Consider the following 19060-nt stretch of genomic DNA (forward strand, 5'->3'; position numbering starts at 1 on the left):
CATCTTTCTTAGCAGAAACTTCATTAAAAAGTTTTTGCTGACACAGAACAAACCTTGAAGTAGTATCTACTTTCTAAATGCTACTTTGCTTTTCAGTAGTGGATTTGATATTTGTAATGTTCTCTAAAGCTTGCAACTTTTTCAGCAACGTTTAAAAATAGATTAACCTGTAATAACTTATTTGTTTGCTGCTAAAATACTCAAGATTTTACCGTTTTTAACTAGTCCCTGTGATACAACTTGGAAAAATTTTTAAGAAATCTCTGATGTGTGGGCTCCTTTTTTTCGATAAGAATTATGTACATCTGTGATGTTTTACAGGGGGATCCACTTTTAAACAGTGTACATATTGGACCACACTGAAATGTCATATATCCTTTCTCTACTTAAAATTGGTTATTTACTGTGAGTTCATTTCTGATGTATTCTTGGTTGTTGCTGTTTTCTGCCTGAAGACATGTAAATCATAAAGAGCTACATGGTATGGGCTATTTATTTGTAATTTGACATGAAGTTTGAAGAATAAAGATATATAAAAATGGAAGTTTCTGATATTAAAGCTGTTAATAGATTGGTTTTTTTTTTTTTTTTTTTTGGTTTTGTTTTTTAGGAAAAACTCTTCCCATAAAAGTGAAACTTTAATTGACATTCCTGAAATACTTGTTGAAGAAGGAGTTTGGGGAATTTCCCATCCTGGCCTAACAACCTAACCAAAGGAAAACTTTTTATTCTAGAAGTTCTATTAATAATCTACTTTGTTTCCTAGCCTTTGTATGTTCTAAGTTTTCCCTAACCCTTTCTGAATTCCTCCTTTCCATTCCTCCTTTTTGGTTTTGGCTGCCCAGAAGATATACTGTCAGAATTTTAAATTCCAAAATATTCATACAGCATAAAATCTTGAATGGAGATGGTAAATTAAAATTTGGCATCAAAATTTATGGGGTAGAACCTACAATGTGGCAGAAATATCTAAACTTTGTGCCAACATTTAATCCAATGATTGTGGGTGGAAGAGTTGTATCATGCTGTATTTTGGAAACGAATCTCCTTCACCTGTCCCATCTTTGACTGCCAGTCAGTATTTGTGGGTGTATGTAACTTTATCATAGCATACTTTCGTCTCTGTGTCATCCTGTAACAAAACGAGTTAAAGGTATCTTTACATAAACATTTGGCATCTTCTCTCTGTGTGTTTTGCAATAACTTAGACAGTTGTGCCTAATTTCTCTTCATTAACTTTGCTCAGGTTATTTTTTTAAACATTGGTAACTTAATATTTCTACCACACCAAATATGCAAATGATTTTAGAATGAGGCTGGTCTATAGTGTCATGGAATGGTTTTTATGGCATAACATAAAACAGGTTATATGCTGATATATAGCCAGATTTATTTAATAACATTATCTTCAATCTGATAAAATCTGCCTCTGTTTTCTTCCTAATTAGTTGGTCCACACGCAAGCATATAGTCCGCAAGGGCCTGTCCGTCTCAGAATTGCCTCTGTTACCAGATGCCTTAACGTGGTGGTGCATGCATGGCCCCCAGAGGAGGTGTTCAGTAACTGATTTTGAGTGAATTAAAATGTCAACAAAATTATAACAGTGCATACGTATCCTCTAATGTTACATGCCTATTTCTGGTTTGGATCTTTCAAAATGCTTTTCAGCAAACCCTTCCCCATTAGTGTCTTTATTTAGTGCTTTTGAATTATGTTGCCTTTGGTGGGATTTATTCAAAAGCAACTTCCTGCATTTGGTGATTTTTTTCTTAGATTCATTCTCGTTTGTTTGTGAAGAAAGGTTGTTCTGTGTGGGTTTTTTGTTATTCTATAAAAAAGTGACTTTTCGCATGGATTACTTTTGTAGAAACAAGGTTTGTCTCCCATATGGATGTTTTGATGCTGAAAGTTTTCCCATGTTAGTGCACTTACAGTTTTTCTCTCTGGAATGTACCTTCTCATGTTGAGAGAGCGAAGAGCTATGGCTGTGGGTTTTCCCACACTGTCTGCCCTTGTAGGGTTCTTCTCAGTGTGAGTTCTTTCGTGTTTAATCAAGCTACAAGCTACAAGGGGAAAATTCTCCACATTGGCCACATTTGTGGAGTTTCTCTAGTATTAATTCTTTACTGGTTACTAAATGACGCTTTGTGCTAAAGATTTCCCCTCTATATTCGTAGGTTATTGGTTTTTAACTTGTGTGAACTCTCACATGTTGAATAAGGGAGGAGCAGTCTTTAGAGATTTTAGATACTATATGTTCATAGGATTTCTCGCCTGTATGATTTTTCACATGTTGGTTAAGGCAGTAGTTCTCAAACTTTCTGGTTTCAGGACCTCTTTATGTTCTGAAATAAATTATTGAGGACTCCAGAATGTTTGTTTATGTGGCTTATATCAATATTTATTTGTAAAGGGTTTGTACTTTATCATGAAACATGTAGAAGTAAATCATTCTCTTTGATTTTTCTTCATGACCACGATCATATTAAGAATACAAAAGGTATAAGAGAGCGGCAAGGAATAGGGGTTCATTAGGAGGGCTGCGTGTATGCCTTCCCCACCCCTGACTCCCAAGAAAAAAGATCATAGCTGTCACAAGAACATAGCTTTGCAAGATTTGTTCTGTGATAAAGGCAAAATTCCACAGTTTTCCTCAAAATAGAAATGAAAAACCTATAACTACATTGTCCGAATAATTTGATGCCCAACTTTCAAATGTCTATGTATAAAATCCTATAGCTCCAACACCCTGCCTAGCCCTGCCACTTTGTCAACCTCATGACCATATTCTGGGCCCTGTTACCACTCAGAAGGTCCTCGTCTGGAATCTGGTCAGAGGAAGATATTGAAGACTTGAAAGTCCGAATGCTTTGAATGGGGGCCTGGAAGGATGGGGCTTCAGGCCCGGTAGGAAAGGAACGGTGTTGTGTGGGAAGGTGCTCACATATAAAATATCCAGCTGTAACACTTCAGCAGTGTGCTGCCCTCGAAGCTCCCAACCCCGCTGTGGGTCACGTGCCCCGTTCGACGACCTCCATGAGTGGCCAGGGCACAGTCCCTTATTCTGCTAGATGCTCTGCCTGCCTTGTGTAATACCTCTCTGCTCAGCCTTAGCGCTAACGCCATCCTCACTCCAGTCCTCTCTTGGTTTGAATGTTTTGGATGTCTTGAGAGCATTGGGGCAAGAACTCTGATTTTTTTTTTTTTTTTTCTGAGACGGTGTCTCACTCTGGCCCGGGCTGGAGTGCAGTGATGTGATCTCAGCTCACTACAACGTCCACCCCCCGGGTTCAAGTGATTCTCCTGCCTCAGCTGGGATTACAGGTGCCCACCACTACGCCCAGCTAATGTTATATTTTTAGGAGAGACGGGGTTTCACCATGTTAGCTAAGCTGGTCTCGAACTCCTGACCGCAGGTGATCCACCTGCCTTGGCCTCCCAAAGTGGTGGGATTACAGGCATGAGCCACCGCGCCCGGCCTTAGAATTCCTTTAAACGCTTCCACAAGTGTAAGAAAAGTTGGCCATTTGGTAGACATGGTCAAAAATAGCCACCCAAATCTGTTTTTAACCCTGTTCAGCAGATCAGCGGCTCACCTCATGTAGGAAAGTGAGATGCACCGGAAGTTGAAAAAAGTTCCTGTGGTTTGCCCACTAATTCCACATCTAGGAATCTATCCTTAGAAAATACTCAAGAGATGTGGGTTGAGATTTCTTCCAGGAAGACCTTCATTGTGAAGTTGTTTATAGCAATCCATCAATTGGAAACAATTTAAGTACACTAAAGTAAGATACCAGTTAAATATTATACACCATCCACTTGATGATAGAGGCACAAAAAATGTTTATATAGCTTTTTATATTGTGAGGAGAATTTCATACTATGAATTATATAGGGGGAAGAAAGTAGGAATCAAAATTTAGTAGGCACTTTATGTCATAATGTGTGTGTGTGTGTGTGTGTGTTGTGTGTATATTTCATAGAGAAAAGTCTAGAAGGAAATGTGCCAACATTGGCCAAAAATTGTAATTGACATTTTCCTCTTCATACTTTCACAATTCTTTACATTGGCTTTACTTACTCCTACAATAAAAAGTCACACTTGTGTAAAGAAGCCTCGCTTAAAATATGGACCATAAGCTTTAAAATTTTTTTATCTTAGCAAAATTATCAATTGTTAAGAAAAAATATTTGAAACTATCTTAAGTGTTCTAGTAAAGAAGAAACTAGAAACCCTTTTATTTTCTAATCCCATTCATATTTATATATTTTTTGAAAGCTCTCTTCAACTATACCCTTGTTTGTCAATCTTGTTCTGTTTGTTCCATCTTTATAACATGATACATGGGTATCTGTGCCTGTCTTCTGTATGTCCATTTTTTTTCTTGTAATTCTGCCCATGTTCTTCATATCTTTATTTTCATGTTCTTAATCTGACTTTTTTCTCTTATTTACTGCTTCATGACTCAATTTTATAACTGAATTTTATAACTCCTATATTTTATTTTTATAACTTCTACAACTGAATTACGTAGGACCTTGGCCCCTAAATAGCTCTTTTCAAGAAGATTTTCTTCTTGTGTGTCCAATAGATTTGCTATGCCCTTTCGCCTCCTCCTGTTAAATGTAAAACTTTATTAGTATCAATATCTGATGTGGTTTGGTTTTGTCCCCGCCCAAATCTTGTCTTGAATTGTGTGTCCTACAATTCCCACATGTTGTGGGAGGGACCTGGTGGGAGATCATTGAATCTTGGGAGTGGTTTCCCCCATACTGTTATAGTGATAGTGAATAAGTCTCACGAGAGCTGATGGTTTTATAAGGGGTTTCCCCTCTCACTTGGCTCTCATTCTCTCTTGCCTGCCACCATATAAGACATGCCTTTTGCCTTCCACCATGATTGTGAGGCCTCCTCAGTCATGTGGAACTAAGAGTCCATGAAACTTCTTTTTCTTTATAAATTACCCAGTCTCGAGTATGTCTTTATCAGCAGTGTGAAAATGGACTAATACAATATCGTATGTTATATTTTTCTGTAGAACATCCATTTGAAAAAGAGGAGATAATTTGCTAATTTTTAAAAACAGCTCCTATGAGAAAAGGGAAATTCAGAAAGATGCTTTTCTTCTATCTTTTCCCTGAAAGTTGCCTAGTGCTTCTTTGCCTTTTGGTTGTTTTATTGGTGGATTCTGGCTCTGGGTCTGGTGTCAGTGTTGACCTGTGATCCCTCGTCAGGGCCAGTGCTGAGACCTGTGGATGATTGTACCAGATGTCCCTTACAGACCAGGCTTGAGGCTCCCTGCTATTGTGATTTTTTTTTTTTTTTTATCTTATTTGGAATGTTAGGCAAACAGGTGTAAAGATACCGTATTAGTTTTAGAAAGATTTGCTTATTTAGCATAACATGAATTTATACTCATTATAAAATTTCTAGTAATTTAGTAATTACTAGAAATCTAGTAATAATAGACTAAAAATGTAATCTAGTAATTACAGACTAAAAATGGAAATCCTCCCTATACACACAGGGTTTTTAGAAAATATATAATGAATTAAATTTTGTCTCTCCCCCCAAATGTATATGTTGAAGTCCTGATCTCTAGTACCTCAGAATGTGAGTAAATTTGGAGACAGGGCCTTGAATAAGGTGATTAAGTTAGCATGAGGTCATTAGTGTGGCCTCTAATCCAATATGACTAGAGTCCTTGCACAAGGAGATTAGGACACTGATCTCCACGGAGTGAAGAGTGTGGGATGCCAAGCCAAAAAGAGAGGTCTCAAAAGATACCAGCCCTGCTGGCACCTTGATCTTGCCCTTCTAGCCAACAGAATTGTGAGAAAATAAATTTTTGTTGCTTAAGCCACCCCGTCTGTGATTTTGTTGTGGCAGCCCTAGCACACTAATACAGACTGCAGTTAGATCTTGGTCTAGATTCTATAACTTGCCTTTTTTATTGTGAGCATACATTGGGCATCTTCCTATGTCGATACGCATGTAATGGACCTGATTCATAACTAACCTTGTTAATGGCGAGGCAATATTCCACAGAATGGACATACCATAATGTAAACCATTCTCTCATTGTTAGGCACTTAGGTTATTCCAGCTTTTACCATTAGAATCAGTGTGACAACACAAAGCCTTTACTCACATTGTTGTGCTTAATGGGAAGCTCATCTCCAGGACAGCTTTCTAACAGAGGAATGGCTAGGTAGATCAAACCTTAGCAGTTTTGTAAACTATCCAATTGTTATTTGGTTTTGAGTGTGTGTGTGTGTGTATGTGTACCTATATATCTCCTGACTTCTCAGATAAATTTAAATTCCTTGAAGAATGGGTGTTTTAGTGATTCTTTGTGTCCTCCAAGTCTAGTGTCATGTGACTTGCTGCTAAGAGATTCTGAGTGAATGTTCCGTATACTATCGTTTCCATTAATTAGCCTTTAATCAATGCACCTGCATTTTAGCTAAAGATGGTGTATCATGACACAGGCAGGTCCTGTCCCTGGGATGGCAACATCATTATCCTGTTCTTGAGACTTCAGACATTCTGACTATTTCTAGTTTGGTTTGCATATTAAAAGGAAGGCCACATTTCATGGTTAAGTTTTCCATCTAAGGATTTTTTTTTTCCGTTTAAAAATAGCTTTATTTAGGTACAATTTACATACCATAAAATTCACTCATTTTAAGTGTATAATTCAATGATTTTTAGTAAACCATAGAATTGGGAAATCATCACTCTAATCCAGTAATCCAGTTTTAGGCCACTTTAGCCTTTTCATCAATTAGCCTTTAATCATCAATGTAGCTAAAATGCAGGAAAGAAGGGGAAACGTGGTACACAGTGTGACCCAGGCAGGTCCCGTCCCTCTGAACCTTTGTAGACCCTGCGTTAGTTTTCTTTTTTCCCTTTTTTTCTTTTTGAAATGGGGTTTTGCTTTGTCACCCAGGCTGGAGTGCAGTGGCGTGATCATGGCTCAAGCAATCCTCCTGCCTCAACCTCCCAAGTAGCTGGGACTACAGGAGTGCACCGCCACATCTGGCTTATATATTAATTAACTAATTAATTAATTTAATTATTTGTAGAGAAATGGTCTCACTATCTTGACCAGGCTGGTTGCAAACTCCTGGCCTCAAGTGATCTTCCCGCCTCCACCTCCTAGAGTGCTTGGATTACAGGCGTGAGCCACCGCGCCCAGCCCTGTGTTAGGGTTTTTTTTTTTGTCATGTGTCTCCTTTTTATTCCACCTCCTTCCTTCCTCCCTTCCCTCCCTGCTAATAAGCAATAATATATTTTTGCCCTTTGAGTCATTTGAGAAATGGTTTTGTTCTGCCTCCCGGGAATATGCTAATAATGAGTAAAATAAAAAAGGGCAGGAATTTGATGTAAAATCCAAAGGCAGCTTTGTGTTTGTATATCTCATCTTCTCTCTTCTGCGGCATTTACAGGAAGCAGCAGGGCTGCGTGGGTGATGGATGTTGCTGTCTGTGACCGTCTGCCGCCCGTTCCTCTTCTTTGAATCACCAGCCTACAGGGCTGTCCACCATGCAGCTGATGTTCACCAGCTCTGCAGCTTCCCATCTTCCCAAAGTGGCACGGACACAGAGCCTTGCTCATACACAGTGATGGGAATCATGCAGTAGAAAACACCATTTTCTTATTGCCCCCCTGACCCCAAACCCTGGCAATACTGTTCTCACAGGTAGAGAGGATGAAGAATGCAGACTCACCATAGCAAGACGCCCATGATCACTAGTCACCTGTGTGTCTGTGATGTCAAGGCTGACACTTAGATATGATTACAGATATGTGAAAAAAGGACAGTTTTTCTATTGTAGTACTGGTAACAATAATTTGCTTTTTGAATTTTATAATTGGGATGTCCTTTTTTTCCCCCCTTCCAAGTCCTTCCTGCTTTTTCTTTGCTTTTAAGGATACAGAAAGATGATCACTTCTATTGGAAAAACCTGTTGAGAAGCTATGCTCGCAAGACATGAGCAATCCTCATGCTTGTAAGTTCTGGAACATTATAGAGGCTGGGCATGATGGCTCACACCTGTCATCTCAGTACTTCGGGATGCTATGGCAGGAGGATCTCTTCAGTCCAGGAGTTCAAGACCAGCCTGGGCAATATAGGGAGACCTCATCTCTCCAAAAACAAAACACAAAAAACAAAAAAACCCAGAACAACAGGACACAACAGTTAACTCAGAACTTGCCAAATATTTGATACATGTTACCTCCATAAATCTGCATGACAGTGACACAAAAACGGGTGTCCTTATTCATGCTGTTTTACAGATGAGGATGAGGCTTACAGCAGTTAAAAGAGGAAGTGACAGCTTGGTTGGAACCTTGTCTGTCTGAAGCTCACTGCACACTAGTTTGATGTGGTCTGGTGCCCCAGACTCCAGCCTTTTGACTAGTGCTGCCAGACCTTCCTGAGCCATCCTGTTGGTCTTGGCTTGTTGACTCCAAACCCCTCAACCCCACCCCACTTTACTGTATTCTGCCCACCTGGTCTCCAGTTCCAAGCATGGCACTGACCATCTGCCCTGAGCAGTTAATAAAACAACACTTGGTTGCTGGCTTTGTGCCAGGTGCTTTGTATAGCACCAGGTATAAGTGGACACATTAGATATGTGCAAACATAAAGACTGCTGTATCCTTAGAATGGAGTTTTGTTAACTTTGGCTTAGAGTAGGCAACATAATTATCCTGTTCTTGAGACTTCAGTCATTCTGGCTATTTCTGGTTTGGTTTGCATATTAAAATGAAGGCCACATTTCAGGATTAAATTTTCCATCTAAGGATTTTTTTCTTTTTTAAAATAGCTTTATTGAGGTATAATTTACATACCATAAAATTCACCCATTTTAAAAGTGTATAATTCAATGATTTTTAGTAAATTATAGAGTTGGACAATCATCACCGTAGCCCAGTTTAGAACAAGTTCCTCGCCTCACAGCAATGCCTCATGCCCACTTGTGGTTATTCTGGAGGCTTTATTTGCTCCCTCCTGGCCCCTGGCCCTGGACTTTTAAGTAACTTTCACAGGGAGGGGGCAGGATTCGCACTGTAGACCCTCTGGCTTTTCCTTGTTCCCTCTCCCTGTGGTGTCATTTCCGGCTGGTGTGGGACATCATTGCTAATAGCCTGGATGTTGGTTCTTTAAAAAAAAAAATTTACTTTAAGTTCTGGGATACATGTGCAGGATGTGCAGGTTTGTTACACAGGTAAAAGTATGCTATGGTGGTTTGCTGCACCTATCCGTCACCTAGGTATGAAGCCCCGAATGCATTAGCTGTTTTTTCTGATCCTCTCCCTCTCCTCGCACCACTGACAGGCTCTGGTGTGTGATGTTCCCCTCCCTGTGTCCCTGTGTTCTCATTGTTCACCTCCCACTTATGATTGAGAATATGTAGTGTTTGGTTTTCTGTTCCTGTGTTAGTTAGCTAAGGATGATGACTTTCAGCTTCATACATGACCCTGCAAAGGACGTGATCTCATTCCTTTTTATGGCTGCATAGTATTCCATGGTGTTTATGTACCACATTTTCTTCAATGGATGTTGGTTCTCTCAACCCCTCATGATGTTCGAGGCTGGCTCCTTCAGATGAACTCAGATACCTGCAGCCTGTCACCTGGCAGCTTCTCCCAGAGCCTTCTGCTGTGGGGCATCTATGGGAACACAACACCCACTGCAGTCCCAACAGGATTTCTACCTGGCCTTTCTTTGGGTCCCTTTCACCTTGATGGGGAGGTTCTGGGGAAACAAAAGCATACCGGCGTGCCGTTAGCTACCTCTGGCATGTTCTTAGCTACCTCTGGCAGCCTTCTCTGGGCCCAGGTTTGCTCAGACACCTTCCCACCTCCATGCCCATGCCAGTGTCTACCTCTGCACTGGGGAAATGGTGGTCATGGTGGTGCTGCTCCCAGGGATTCTCCTGGCTTAAGAGGCTGCACTGTTATCTTTCCAGTGGTGGCTCCCTGGTTGGTCCAGCTGTTATCAAATTGCTAGTGAGGTGTAAGGGCACCCTCCACCCTACCCCAGGAGATGAGTCCAAGGTCAACATGCTAAGCTCCCTGGATCCCTCCTTTCTGCCCACTTTTTTTTTTTTTTTTTTTTTTAAATTTGCAAAAGATGTCAAAGCAGATCTGCCTCTTACGGATTGTAGTGTGAACTGAGATGCTTACTCTAGGAACTGGGCTCCTGGAACTGAGCCTTGTAGAATATAGACTGCTGTCGCCAAGTGCTTTGTCCACAGTAATCCCTCCTCCTTCTGTTTGGGTCTTTCACATATCAGTGTTACAAGTCTGTGTTCAACCCTAGGGTTGCCGAAAATTGAGGCTCAGAGATGTTAAGGAGACTTGGCATGGCCACACAGCAGAGATACACACAAACTCATCTTACTCCTGACTTGGGAAGAGCAGGAAACAAAGAAGAAAGAAGCAAGAATCTATTTGCCAACACCAGGGAAAGAGATGAAAATGATGGTACAGTCCTATGATGAAGTTTTATGCAGTCATGAAAATTCACCTATTTAAAAATATTTGAGTATCTGTAGCAGTTAGAAGTCATGGACTAAAGGGAACTTACAAACATGCTGAGTAAAACATTAAGAACAGCATGAGCTGTGTAAGATGCATGCATTGCACAGAGCTATGTGCATTACAGGAGCACATACAAACAAGAGAATGGAATGAAGGGAATGAAGGTAAGTACAAATATAACACACACAAATGTGTCATTCACTGGGGAATATGACTGACTCAACCCTCTCTACCTTTAAAAAATTTTAATAGCAAGAGCAATGCTTATGATAATATTCCAAAACAAGGAGCATATTAAAGTGTATAAAGCATGAGCTGATGCTATCCTAATTTTATGAAAAGGCACATATAAGTGTGCACACAAACGTAATGAAAACTAGCCTATCATCTTCCGGTTTACAGCTTTCAGCATTTCCCACATTTTCTTGAATGAATTTCCTTCTGTGGTTTTTGAATAGAAAAGTAGCAAATTGTAATGGTAAAAGGGGTGTTAGTCTGGCAACTTCCCCCCGAAACTGTAATTACTGCGTTGTAAGTTCCTTTTCTGTAAGGGACGTCAGTTGCCCTGGACTGGTGTTTAATACAGTTTGAACTCTAATAACCAGTCACAGTTCTGTGCCACCTTCAGAATTCCTGAGCTAACATTTTTTATTGGCTTCTTTAAAATAATTTTATATTTTGAAATAATTTCATGCTTACAGGAAAGTTGCAAAGATGGTATAAGAATTCCAATATGCCCTTCATCCAAATTCTTCAAATGTTAACATTTTACCATACTTGCTTTATCATTCTCTCAAATCTTTTTCAGAACCATTTGAGAGTAAGTTGTAGACACAATACTCCTTTACTTCTAAATATTTTAGAGTATATTTCCTAAAAACAATGACATTATCTTATATGACTACAATCACCTAAATCGGTTAGTTAACAATGACATAGTACTCTTTTCTAATTTATAGATTTTATTCAATTATTTTTCTAGTTGTCCTGTTAATGTCCTTTAGGGCAAGAGAAAAATAAGTAAATAAAGAAATTCACCTCCCCCTGGGGGTCAGGACTCAATTAAGATCTGGGTGCTAGATGTACTCATTCTTTTTTTTTTTTTTTTGGAGACGGAGTCTCGCTCTGTCGCCCAGGCTGGAGTGTAGTGGCCGGATCTCAGCTCACTGCAAGCTCCGCCTCCCGGATTCATGCCATTCTCCTGCCTCAGCCTCCCGAGTAGCTGGGACTACAGGCGCCCGCCACCTCGCCGGGCTAGTTTTTTGTATTTTTTAGTAGAGACGGGGTTTCACCGTGTTAGCCAGGATGGTCTTGATCTCCTGACCTCGTGATCTGCCCTTCTCAGCCTCCCGAAGTGCTGGGATTACAGGCTTGAGCCACCGCGCCCGGTCTGATGCACTCATTCTTATTGGGGGAGGGGATCACTGTTTCTAGGCTGTCTCAGAGGACAGCATTAATAAATACACGTATGTATTCACACACACACAGACACATACACACCCTATATTACTATCTGTATCTGTCTTCCTTTCTTCCTTGCTTTGTTCTATCTGTCCATCCATCCTTCCATTCTAAAACCTTGAGTTCATACTGTTACCTCCAATACTAACCCGGCAACACAAGGTTCATTCTATCCTTCCTTCTTTCCATGTCTGTAACACTCTTCAACAGTTATAAACCTGACTCCACTTATTCAGAATAGAGTCACTTAAATGCTCAATCCTAAAACACACAGAAAGTAATTTTATTATTGTTTTTTTTGGAGACAAAGTCTTGCTCTGTTGCCCAGGCTGGAGTGCAGTGGTGTCATCTCGGCTCATTGCAACCTCCACCTCCCGGGTTCAAGCGATTCTCCTGCCTCAGTCTCCCAAGTAACTGGGATTACAGGCATGCACCACCACGCCTGGCTAATTTTTGTATTTTTAGTAGAGACAGGGTTTTACCATGTTGTCCAGGCTGATCTCAAACTCCTGACCGCAAGTGATCTGCCCACCTCAGCTTCTCGAAGTGCTGGGATTGCAGGTGTGAGCCATTGTGCCTGGCCACAAAGTCATTTCAGAATTGCTAACCATATCACTGTGGAAAGTGAAGATATGAACTAGAATTCAATGTTTACAGTTCATTTTTGTCTTTAGCTTGAGGGCATATGGTCAAAATTCTGAATTCAAAAGTTACTCCAGTAAGTGTTCAATCCCTTTCAGTGTATTTGTATTTTTTACTTGAAAATAGGTTAATTTATTTCTGCTTACTTTCAATTTTGGGTATTTTCCTACTCCTTCTCATTTAATTATCTATCTGTCTATCTACCCATCCTTTTTATTTGAATATGTGAAATGTTAACGTGATTCTACATATATGCTATAACATAATTATACCAAAAGGTATATATATACTCAGGAAATTATCCTTCCCCTAAACTCCTCACCCTGCTCCCACCCCTACCCTTTAACCCTCATTACTACTCACCTCCTGGAAGTCATGGTACCAGCCAGGGTTCTCCAGAGAACCAATAGGAGATTATACATGATTGATTATGGGAACTAGCTCACACTTATGGAGGCTGACAGATCTTACACTGTGCCACCTACAGCCTGGAGAACCAGAAAAGCCAATGATGTATTCAGAGTCAGAAGGCCTGAGAATGGGTGTAGCCTGGGGGTGGGGACCTATTAATAGATTTAGATTCCTAATCCATTTTGAATTTATTTCAGTATGTGGTCTAAAGTATAGATTTAATTTTCTCTTAATCTAAGTGGCTACTTAGATATGCAAGTACTGTTTATTAAAAGGTCAATTTTGCCCTAGTGATTTGAGATGCTGCTTTGTTATATGCTGAATTTCCATGTGTATTTGGGTCTATTTCTGGACTTTCTATTCCACTTCATTGAGTTTAACCATTCATGCACCAGTACCACACTGTTTTAATTATGGAATCTTTATAGTATGTTCCAGTGTCTGGTAGGGATAGACCTTGTAGAATTTCATTTTCAGTGTTTTCTTTTCCAGTGTTTAATGGTCACTGTTACATGTTTGTTTTTCTATATAAATTTCAGTCTTAATATCTCCAGCTACATAAAAATGCTTGCTGGAATGGCATTACATTTATAAAATAAGGATAACTGATATCATTATGATATTATTTCTTTCTATTTAAAAATAAGGTGTGTTCTCACTTATTTGTAGGATCCAAAAATAAAATCAATTGAACTCATGGACATAGAGAGTAGAAGGATGTTTATCAGAGGCTTGGAAGGGTAGTAGGGGTTGTGGGGGAGGTGAGGGTGGTTAGTGGGTACCAAAAAAACCAGAAAGAACGAATAAGACCTACTATTTGATAGCACAATAGAGCGACTATAGTCAATAATAATTGTATATTGAAAATAACTTAAAGAATGTAACTGAATTGTTTGTAACTCAAAGGATAAATGTTTGAGGGGACAGATGGATACTCCATTCTCCATGATGTGCTTATTTCACATTGCATGCCTGTATCAAAATATCTCATGTACCCCGTAAATATTTACAATGGCTATCTACCCACAAAGATTTTTTAAATTTATAATAATAAAAAATAAAAATACAGTATGTCTCTCATTTGTTCAACTTTTCTATCTTTTAGAATTGTTTTAAAGTTTTTCTCATGTAAATTTTGCACATTTCTTAAGTTTATTGCTATACCTTCTTTGTTGCTATTGTGAATGAGGTTTTCTTTATCATAAAACTTTCTAATTGGTTATGGCTTACGTATATGAAGACTATTGATTTCTGTACATTAACTTTATTGTCCTGCTATCTTATTTGAATCTTTTGAGCTAGTTTTATCATCGATTCTCTAAGATTATCCAGGTACTCTCGCATGTCATCCGCAAATAGCTATAGTTTCACTTTTTTTCAAATTTGTATGATTTGCTTTGTTTCTCTTATCTAGCTGTACTGTCTAAGATTATAGTACATGTTGAAGAGTAGTGGAGATAGTACAGATAGCTTTCAACAAATTACTCAGTGTTTCAGAGGGCTGATTTCCTACCCCACTTTCTCACTCCTTCTTGGCAACAGAACCCCAAATTTATTCAGTCAGCAGTGGGTTCAGTTAAAGAACTGCAATCTAGATGTAACTTTAGCTGGGTGTGATAATGAGACTAAATTTTGGTAAAAGAGAAATAAGTGGAATCATTATGTGGTACTTTAGATCCTTCTCTTTCACCACTTTGCTACTACCTGGAATTGGGATGTAATGGCTGGACCTCTAGAGGCCATTTTGGGCCACAGGGTGACTTTGAGAATGGAAGCCATGCATCAGGATGGCTGCATTAGCAAGACAGAAAGAGCCTGTGTTCTTAATTATCAAGGAGTCCCATACCAATCCAAGACTGCCTGCCACTGGACATTTTAACATGAGATTTAAAAAAAACCAAAACTTTTACTTTGTTTATGTTACTATTCCTTGGAGTTTCCAGTCACATGCAGCCAATCAAAATTCTGACGGAGTTTTGGTTTCTTCATCTGTAAAGTGATAGTATTTTACCTCACTGAGTTATCAGGATTAAATGAAATAGTTCATGTAAAAAAAGGCTGCATGTAGTAGGCACATTAAAAAAGTCTCCCATGATTTTGTGAGGTTTGAATGAGCTCCGTATTTGAGTGCCCTTTGCAAGTCGTCAATAGAAGGCCAACATCTTCATCTGTGCTTTGCACCTGTTCTCTTTCTTCTTTCTCAACTCTTCTATGATCAATTATCCTTTCATTTCTTGAATAGCTTACCTCTCTCTTTCAACTTGACTCTTCATGTTGATTTTAAACATTTGTGAGTTGTTCCCATTAAATCAAAACCATCCCTTGTCCCCTCCAGCTATGATATTTTCTTTCTCCCATTCTTCAAAGTCAAACTTTTCAAAATAATGTTTTCTTATCTGATGTATCAGACAGTGTTGGCTGTCCATCCAGGCTTTTGAATCCCTGCTTTGTGTGTGTGCCTGCCCCCTTCAGTGTGCTTTTGCTTCTAACACCCAGAACTATGGCTTCATGAGGACTGCCTTTGGGCTACAAGAACCACTCAGCTCCCACCTCCACCCTCCACAGATCCAGAAGGCCTTAGAATATATTCTAGGTAATTCTAGTACATTCCAGAAGTTCCTAGAACTTACTCAGGGTGACTCAGGGGCAATGCTTGAAAGCCATACTCCTGCAGGCTGGAACAACGGACACCCAGAGCTCCCAGTGGGATCCGGGATCCGACTGAAGCCACACTCTGCTGGACTTTCCTGAGATTGCACCTTGGTTGGCCTCCTTCTCTTCTCTTGTTTGTTCTCCTTTCCCTCCCCTGACTGGCATTTTCTTGGGACATTTTAATCAATCACTTGCACTTGAATGTTTGTCCCAGTCTGCATCTGAAAAACCTAACTCAAGACACCTAATCTCCATCTCCTCCCCTCTTATTCACTCTCCAACCCAACACAGTCTGGCTTCTGGGCCAGGGAAGCAGCTCTTTCAGAGAACCCCCAAAACATGATGTCACTAAATTCAGTGCACACAGTTTAGCTGTGTCTTCCTTGACTTCACAGCACCATTCAATGCCACAGAACCATGGTTCTTGAAGCACAGAGAACCATGGTTCTTGAAGCACAGGTCTTCCCTGGTGACTTCCCTGGCTTTCCCCTACATTTCGTGGCCTTTCTTCAGCTTGTCCTCTTCTATCCAGCCATGTAACAGAGGGAGTTCTTTAGACTCAGTCCTCTTTTCCCAGGTGGTCTCACCCAAGCCCAGAGCTTCATTGCTACAACATGAAGGTTACCCACACATATCTGTTGCAGCACTTTCTCTATTTGCTAAATATCTCTGCTTGAATGTCTCAAAAGCACCTCCAAGCTAAATTCATAATAACCCTGTCCACAGAGGCAAGCTTGGTCCACTTGCACTCTGCTCTAATGTGGTGAGTGTAGCACTTCTCCATCTGGTTAGAACCTGGGAGTCATGCTGGACTTCCCCCTCACCGTCATGCACGTAGCCGACCAAGCACCAGTTCCTGTGTCTTGTGCCTTCTGAGTCTCTCTTGAGTGATTCACTTTTCTCTACCACCACATCCACTACCACCGTAGTCCCTTCTGTCATTGATAACCACGTTGACGGTGAAAACAGCCTCTTCACTGGCCTTTCTGCAAACATTTCTACACTCCTCTGATTTTTTCCCACATGACTGCCAGGCTGATCTTTCCAAAACGTAAATTTAATTATGTCTTAAAAAATAACTTGCTGAGATATAATTCACATACCACACAATTAATCCATTTAAAGCATAAAATTCATGCTTTTAAATATATTCACCGAGTTGTGCAAACATCACCACAATCTAATTTTAAGACTATTTCCATCATCCCAAAAAGAAACCCTGTACTCATTAGCAGTCACCTCCTGTTCCCCCACACCCCAGCCCTGGGCAACCACGAATCTACTTTCTGTCTCTACGGATTTGCCTCTTCTGGACATTTCACATAAATATAGCCATATAATATGTAGTCTTTTGTGACTACATTCTTTCACTTAGTATGTTTCACTGTTTCTCCTTTTCAGCTATTCATTCAGAATAGCTTCTGAGAGGTTCACATATAAGAGGTTTTTTTTTTTTTTTTTTTTTTTGTGATGGAATCTAGCTTTTGTTGCCCAGGCTAGAGTGCAGTGGCACAATCTCAGCTCACTGCAACCTCTGCCTCTGGGGCTCAAGCAATTCTCATGCCTCAGCCTCTTGAGTAGCTGAGATTACAGGTATGTGCCACCACGCCTGGCTAATTTTTGTATTTTTAGTAGAGATGGGGTTTCACCATGTTGGCCAGACTGGTCTCGAACTCCTGACATCAAGGATCTGCCCACCTCAGCCTCCCAAAGTGCTGAGATTACAGACATGAGCCACTGTGCCTGGCCTCACATATGAGTTTTTGAGTGCAGATGTGTTTCTGTTTCTCTCAGATATTTATCTAGCAATGGAATTACTTGACCATATGCTAATCATATTCTTTTACAAGCTTTTCAATGGCATTTCATGGCTCTTATGATGAATTCAGTCTCCTTTTTCTTGGTGCCCAAGTTTCCATATGGTCTGACCCTCACCTGCCTTGCTGCTGGTGTGGTCCTTGGATAGGCTGTGCCTTTTTTTGTTGTTGATGTCTATGTCATATTTTGGCTGGAAAAATCTCAAATATTAATCTAAATCAACCTTAATCATTTAACTGATTTCTATTTCTGTGACTTAACTATCAAGTATTACATGATTAGTCCAATCTTACCAACGGACTGTGATATGGTTTGTTTGTGTCCCCACCCAAATCTCAACTTGAATTGTATCTCCCAGAATTCCCAAGTGTGGTGGGAGGGACTCAGAGGGAGGTAATTGAATCATGAGGGTTAGTCTTTCTCGTCCGATTCCTGTGATAATGAATAAGTCTCACAAGATCTGATGGGTTTATCAGGGGTTTCTGCTTTGACTTCTTCTTCATTTTTCTCTTTCTGCTGCCATGTAAGAAGTCACCTGCTGCCATGATTCTGAGGCCTCCCCAGCTATGTGGAACTGTAGGTCCAAGTAAACCTCTTTTTCTTCTCAGTCTCGGGTATGATTTTATCAGCAGCGTGAAAACAGACTAATACAGTAAATTGATACTAGTAGAGTGGGGTGTTGCTGAAAAGATACCTGAAAATGTGGAAGCGACTTTGGAATTGGGTAACAGGCAGAGGTTGGAACAGTTTGGAGGGCTCAGAAGAAGATAGGAAAATGTGGGAAAGTTTGGAACTTCCTAGAGACTTGTTGAATGGCTTTAACCAAAATGCTGATAGCGATATGGACAACAAGGTCCAGGCTGAGGTGGTCTCAGATAGAGATGAGGAACTTGTTGGGAACTGGAGTAAAGGTGGCTTTTGTTATGTTTTAGCAAAGAGACTGGTGACATTTTGCTCCTGTCCTAGAGATTTGTGGAACTTTGAACTTGAGAAAGATGATTTAGGGTATCTGGTAGAAGAAATTTCTAAGCAGCAAAGCATTCAAGAGATGACTTGGGTACTATTAAAGGCACAATTTTATTAGGGAAGCAGAGGAAAATTTGCAGCCTGACTATGGAATAGAAAAGAAAATTCCATTTTCTAGGGAGAAATTCAAGCCGGCTGCAGAAATTTGCATAAGTAGCAAGGAGCCTAACGTTAATCCCCAAGACCATGGGGACAATACTTCCAGGCCATGTCAGAGACCTTTGAGACAGCCCCTCCATTCACAGGCCCAGAGGCCCAAGAGGAAACAGTGGTTTCATGGGCCAGGCCCGGGGTCCTCGTGCTGTGTGCCGCCTAGGGACTTGGTGCCCTGTGTCCCACCTGCTCCAGTTGGCTGTAAGGGGCCTACGTACAATTCAGGCTCTGTTTTTAGAGGTTGGAAGCCCCAGGCATTGGCAGCTTCCATGTGGTGTTGAGCCTGAGGGTGCACAGGAGTCAAGAATTGAGGTCTGGGAACCTCTGCCTAGATTTCA

At 40.3% G+C, this 19060-nt stretch overlaps 1 protein-coding gene across 1 annotated transcript in view; it reads left to right on the forward strand.

Annotated features, from left to right (window-relative positions):
- Nucleotides 1–10385, forward strand: part of ACSL3 (acyl-CoA synthetase long chain family member 3) — a 90174-nt gene extending 79789 nt beyond the window's left edge. Inside the window, exon 15 of the mRNA XM_038001463.2 lies at nt 10339–10385. Within this exon, the coding sequence (XP_037857391.1) occupies nt 10339–10370 (32 nt within the window). The 3' untranslated portion in view covers nt 10371–10385. The remainder of the gene's footprint in view (nt 1–10338) is intronic.
- The last annotated feature ends 8675 nt before the right edge of the window (nt 10386–19060 follow it).

The sequence above is a fragment of the Chlorocebus sabaeus genome, chromosome 10 (genome assembly GCF_047675955.1).
Source record: "Chlorocebus sabaeus isolate Y175 chromosome 10, mChlSab1.0.hap1, whole genome shotgun sequence".
Taxonomy (NCBI): Eukaryota; Metazoa; Chordata; class Mammalia; order Primates; family Cercopithecidae; genus Chlorocebus; species Chlorocebus sabaeus.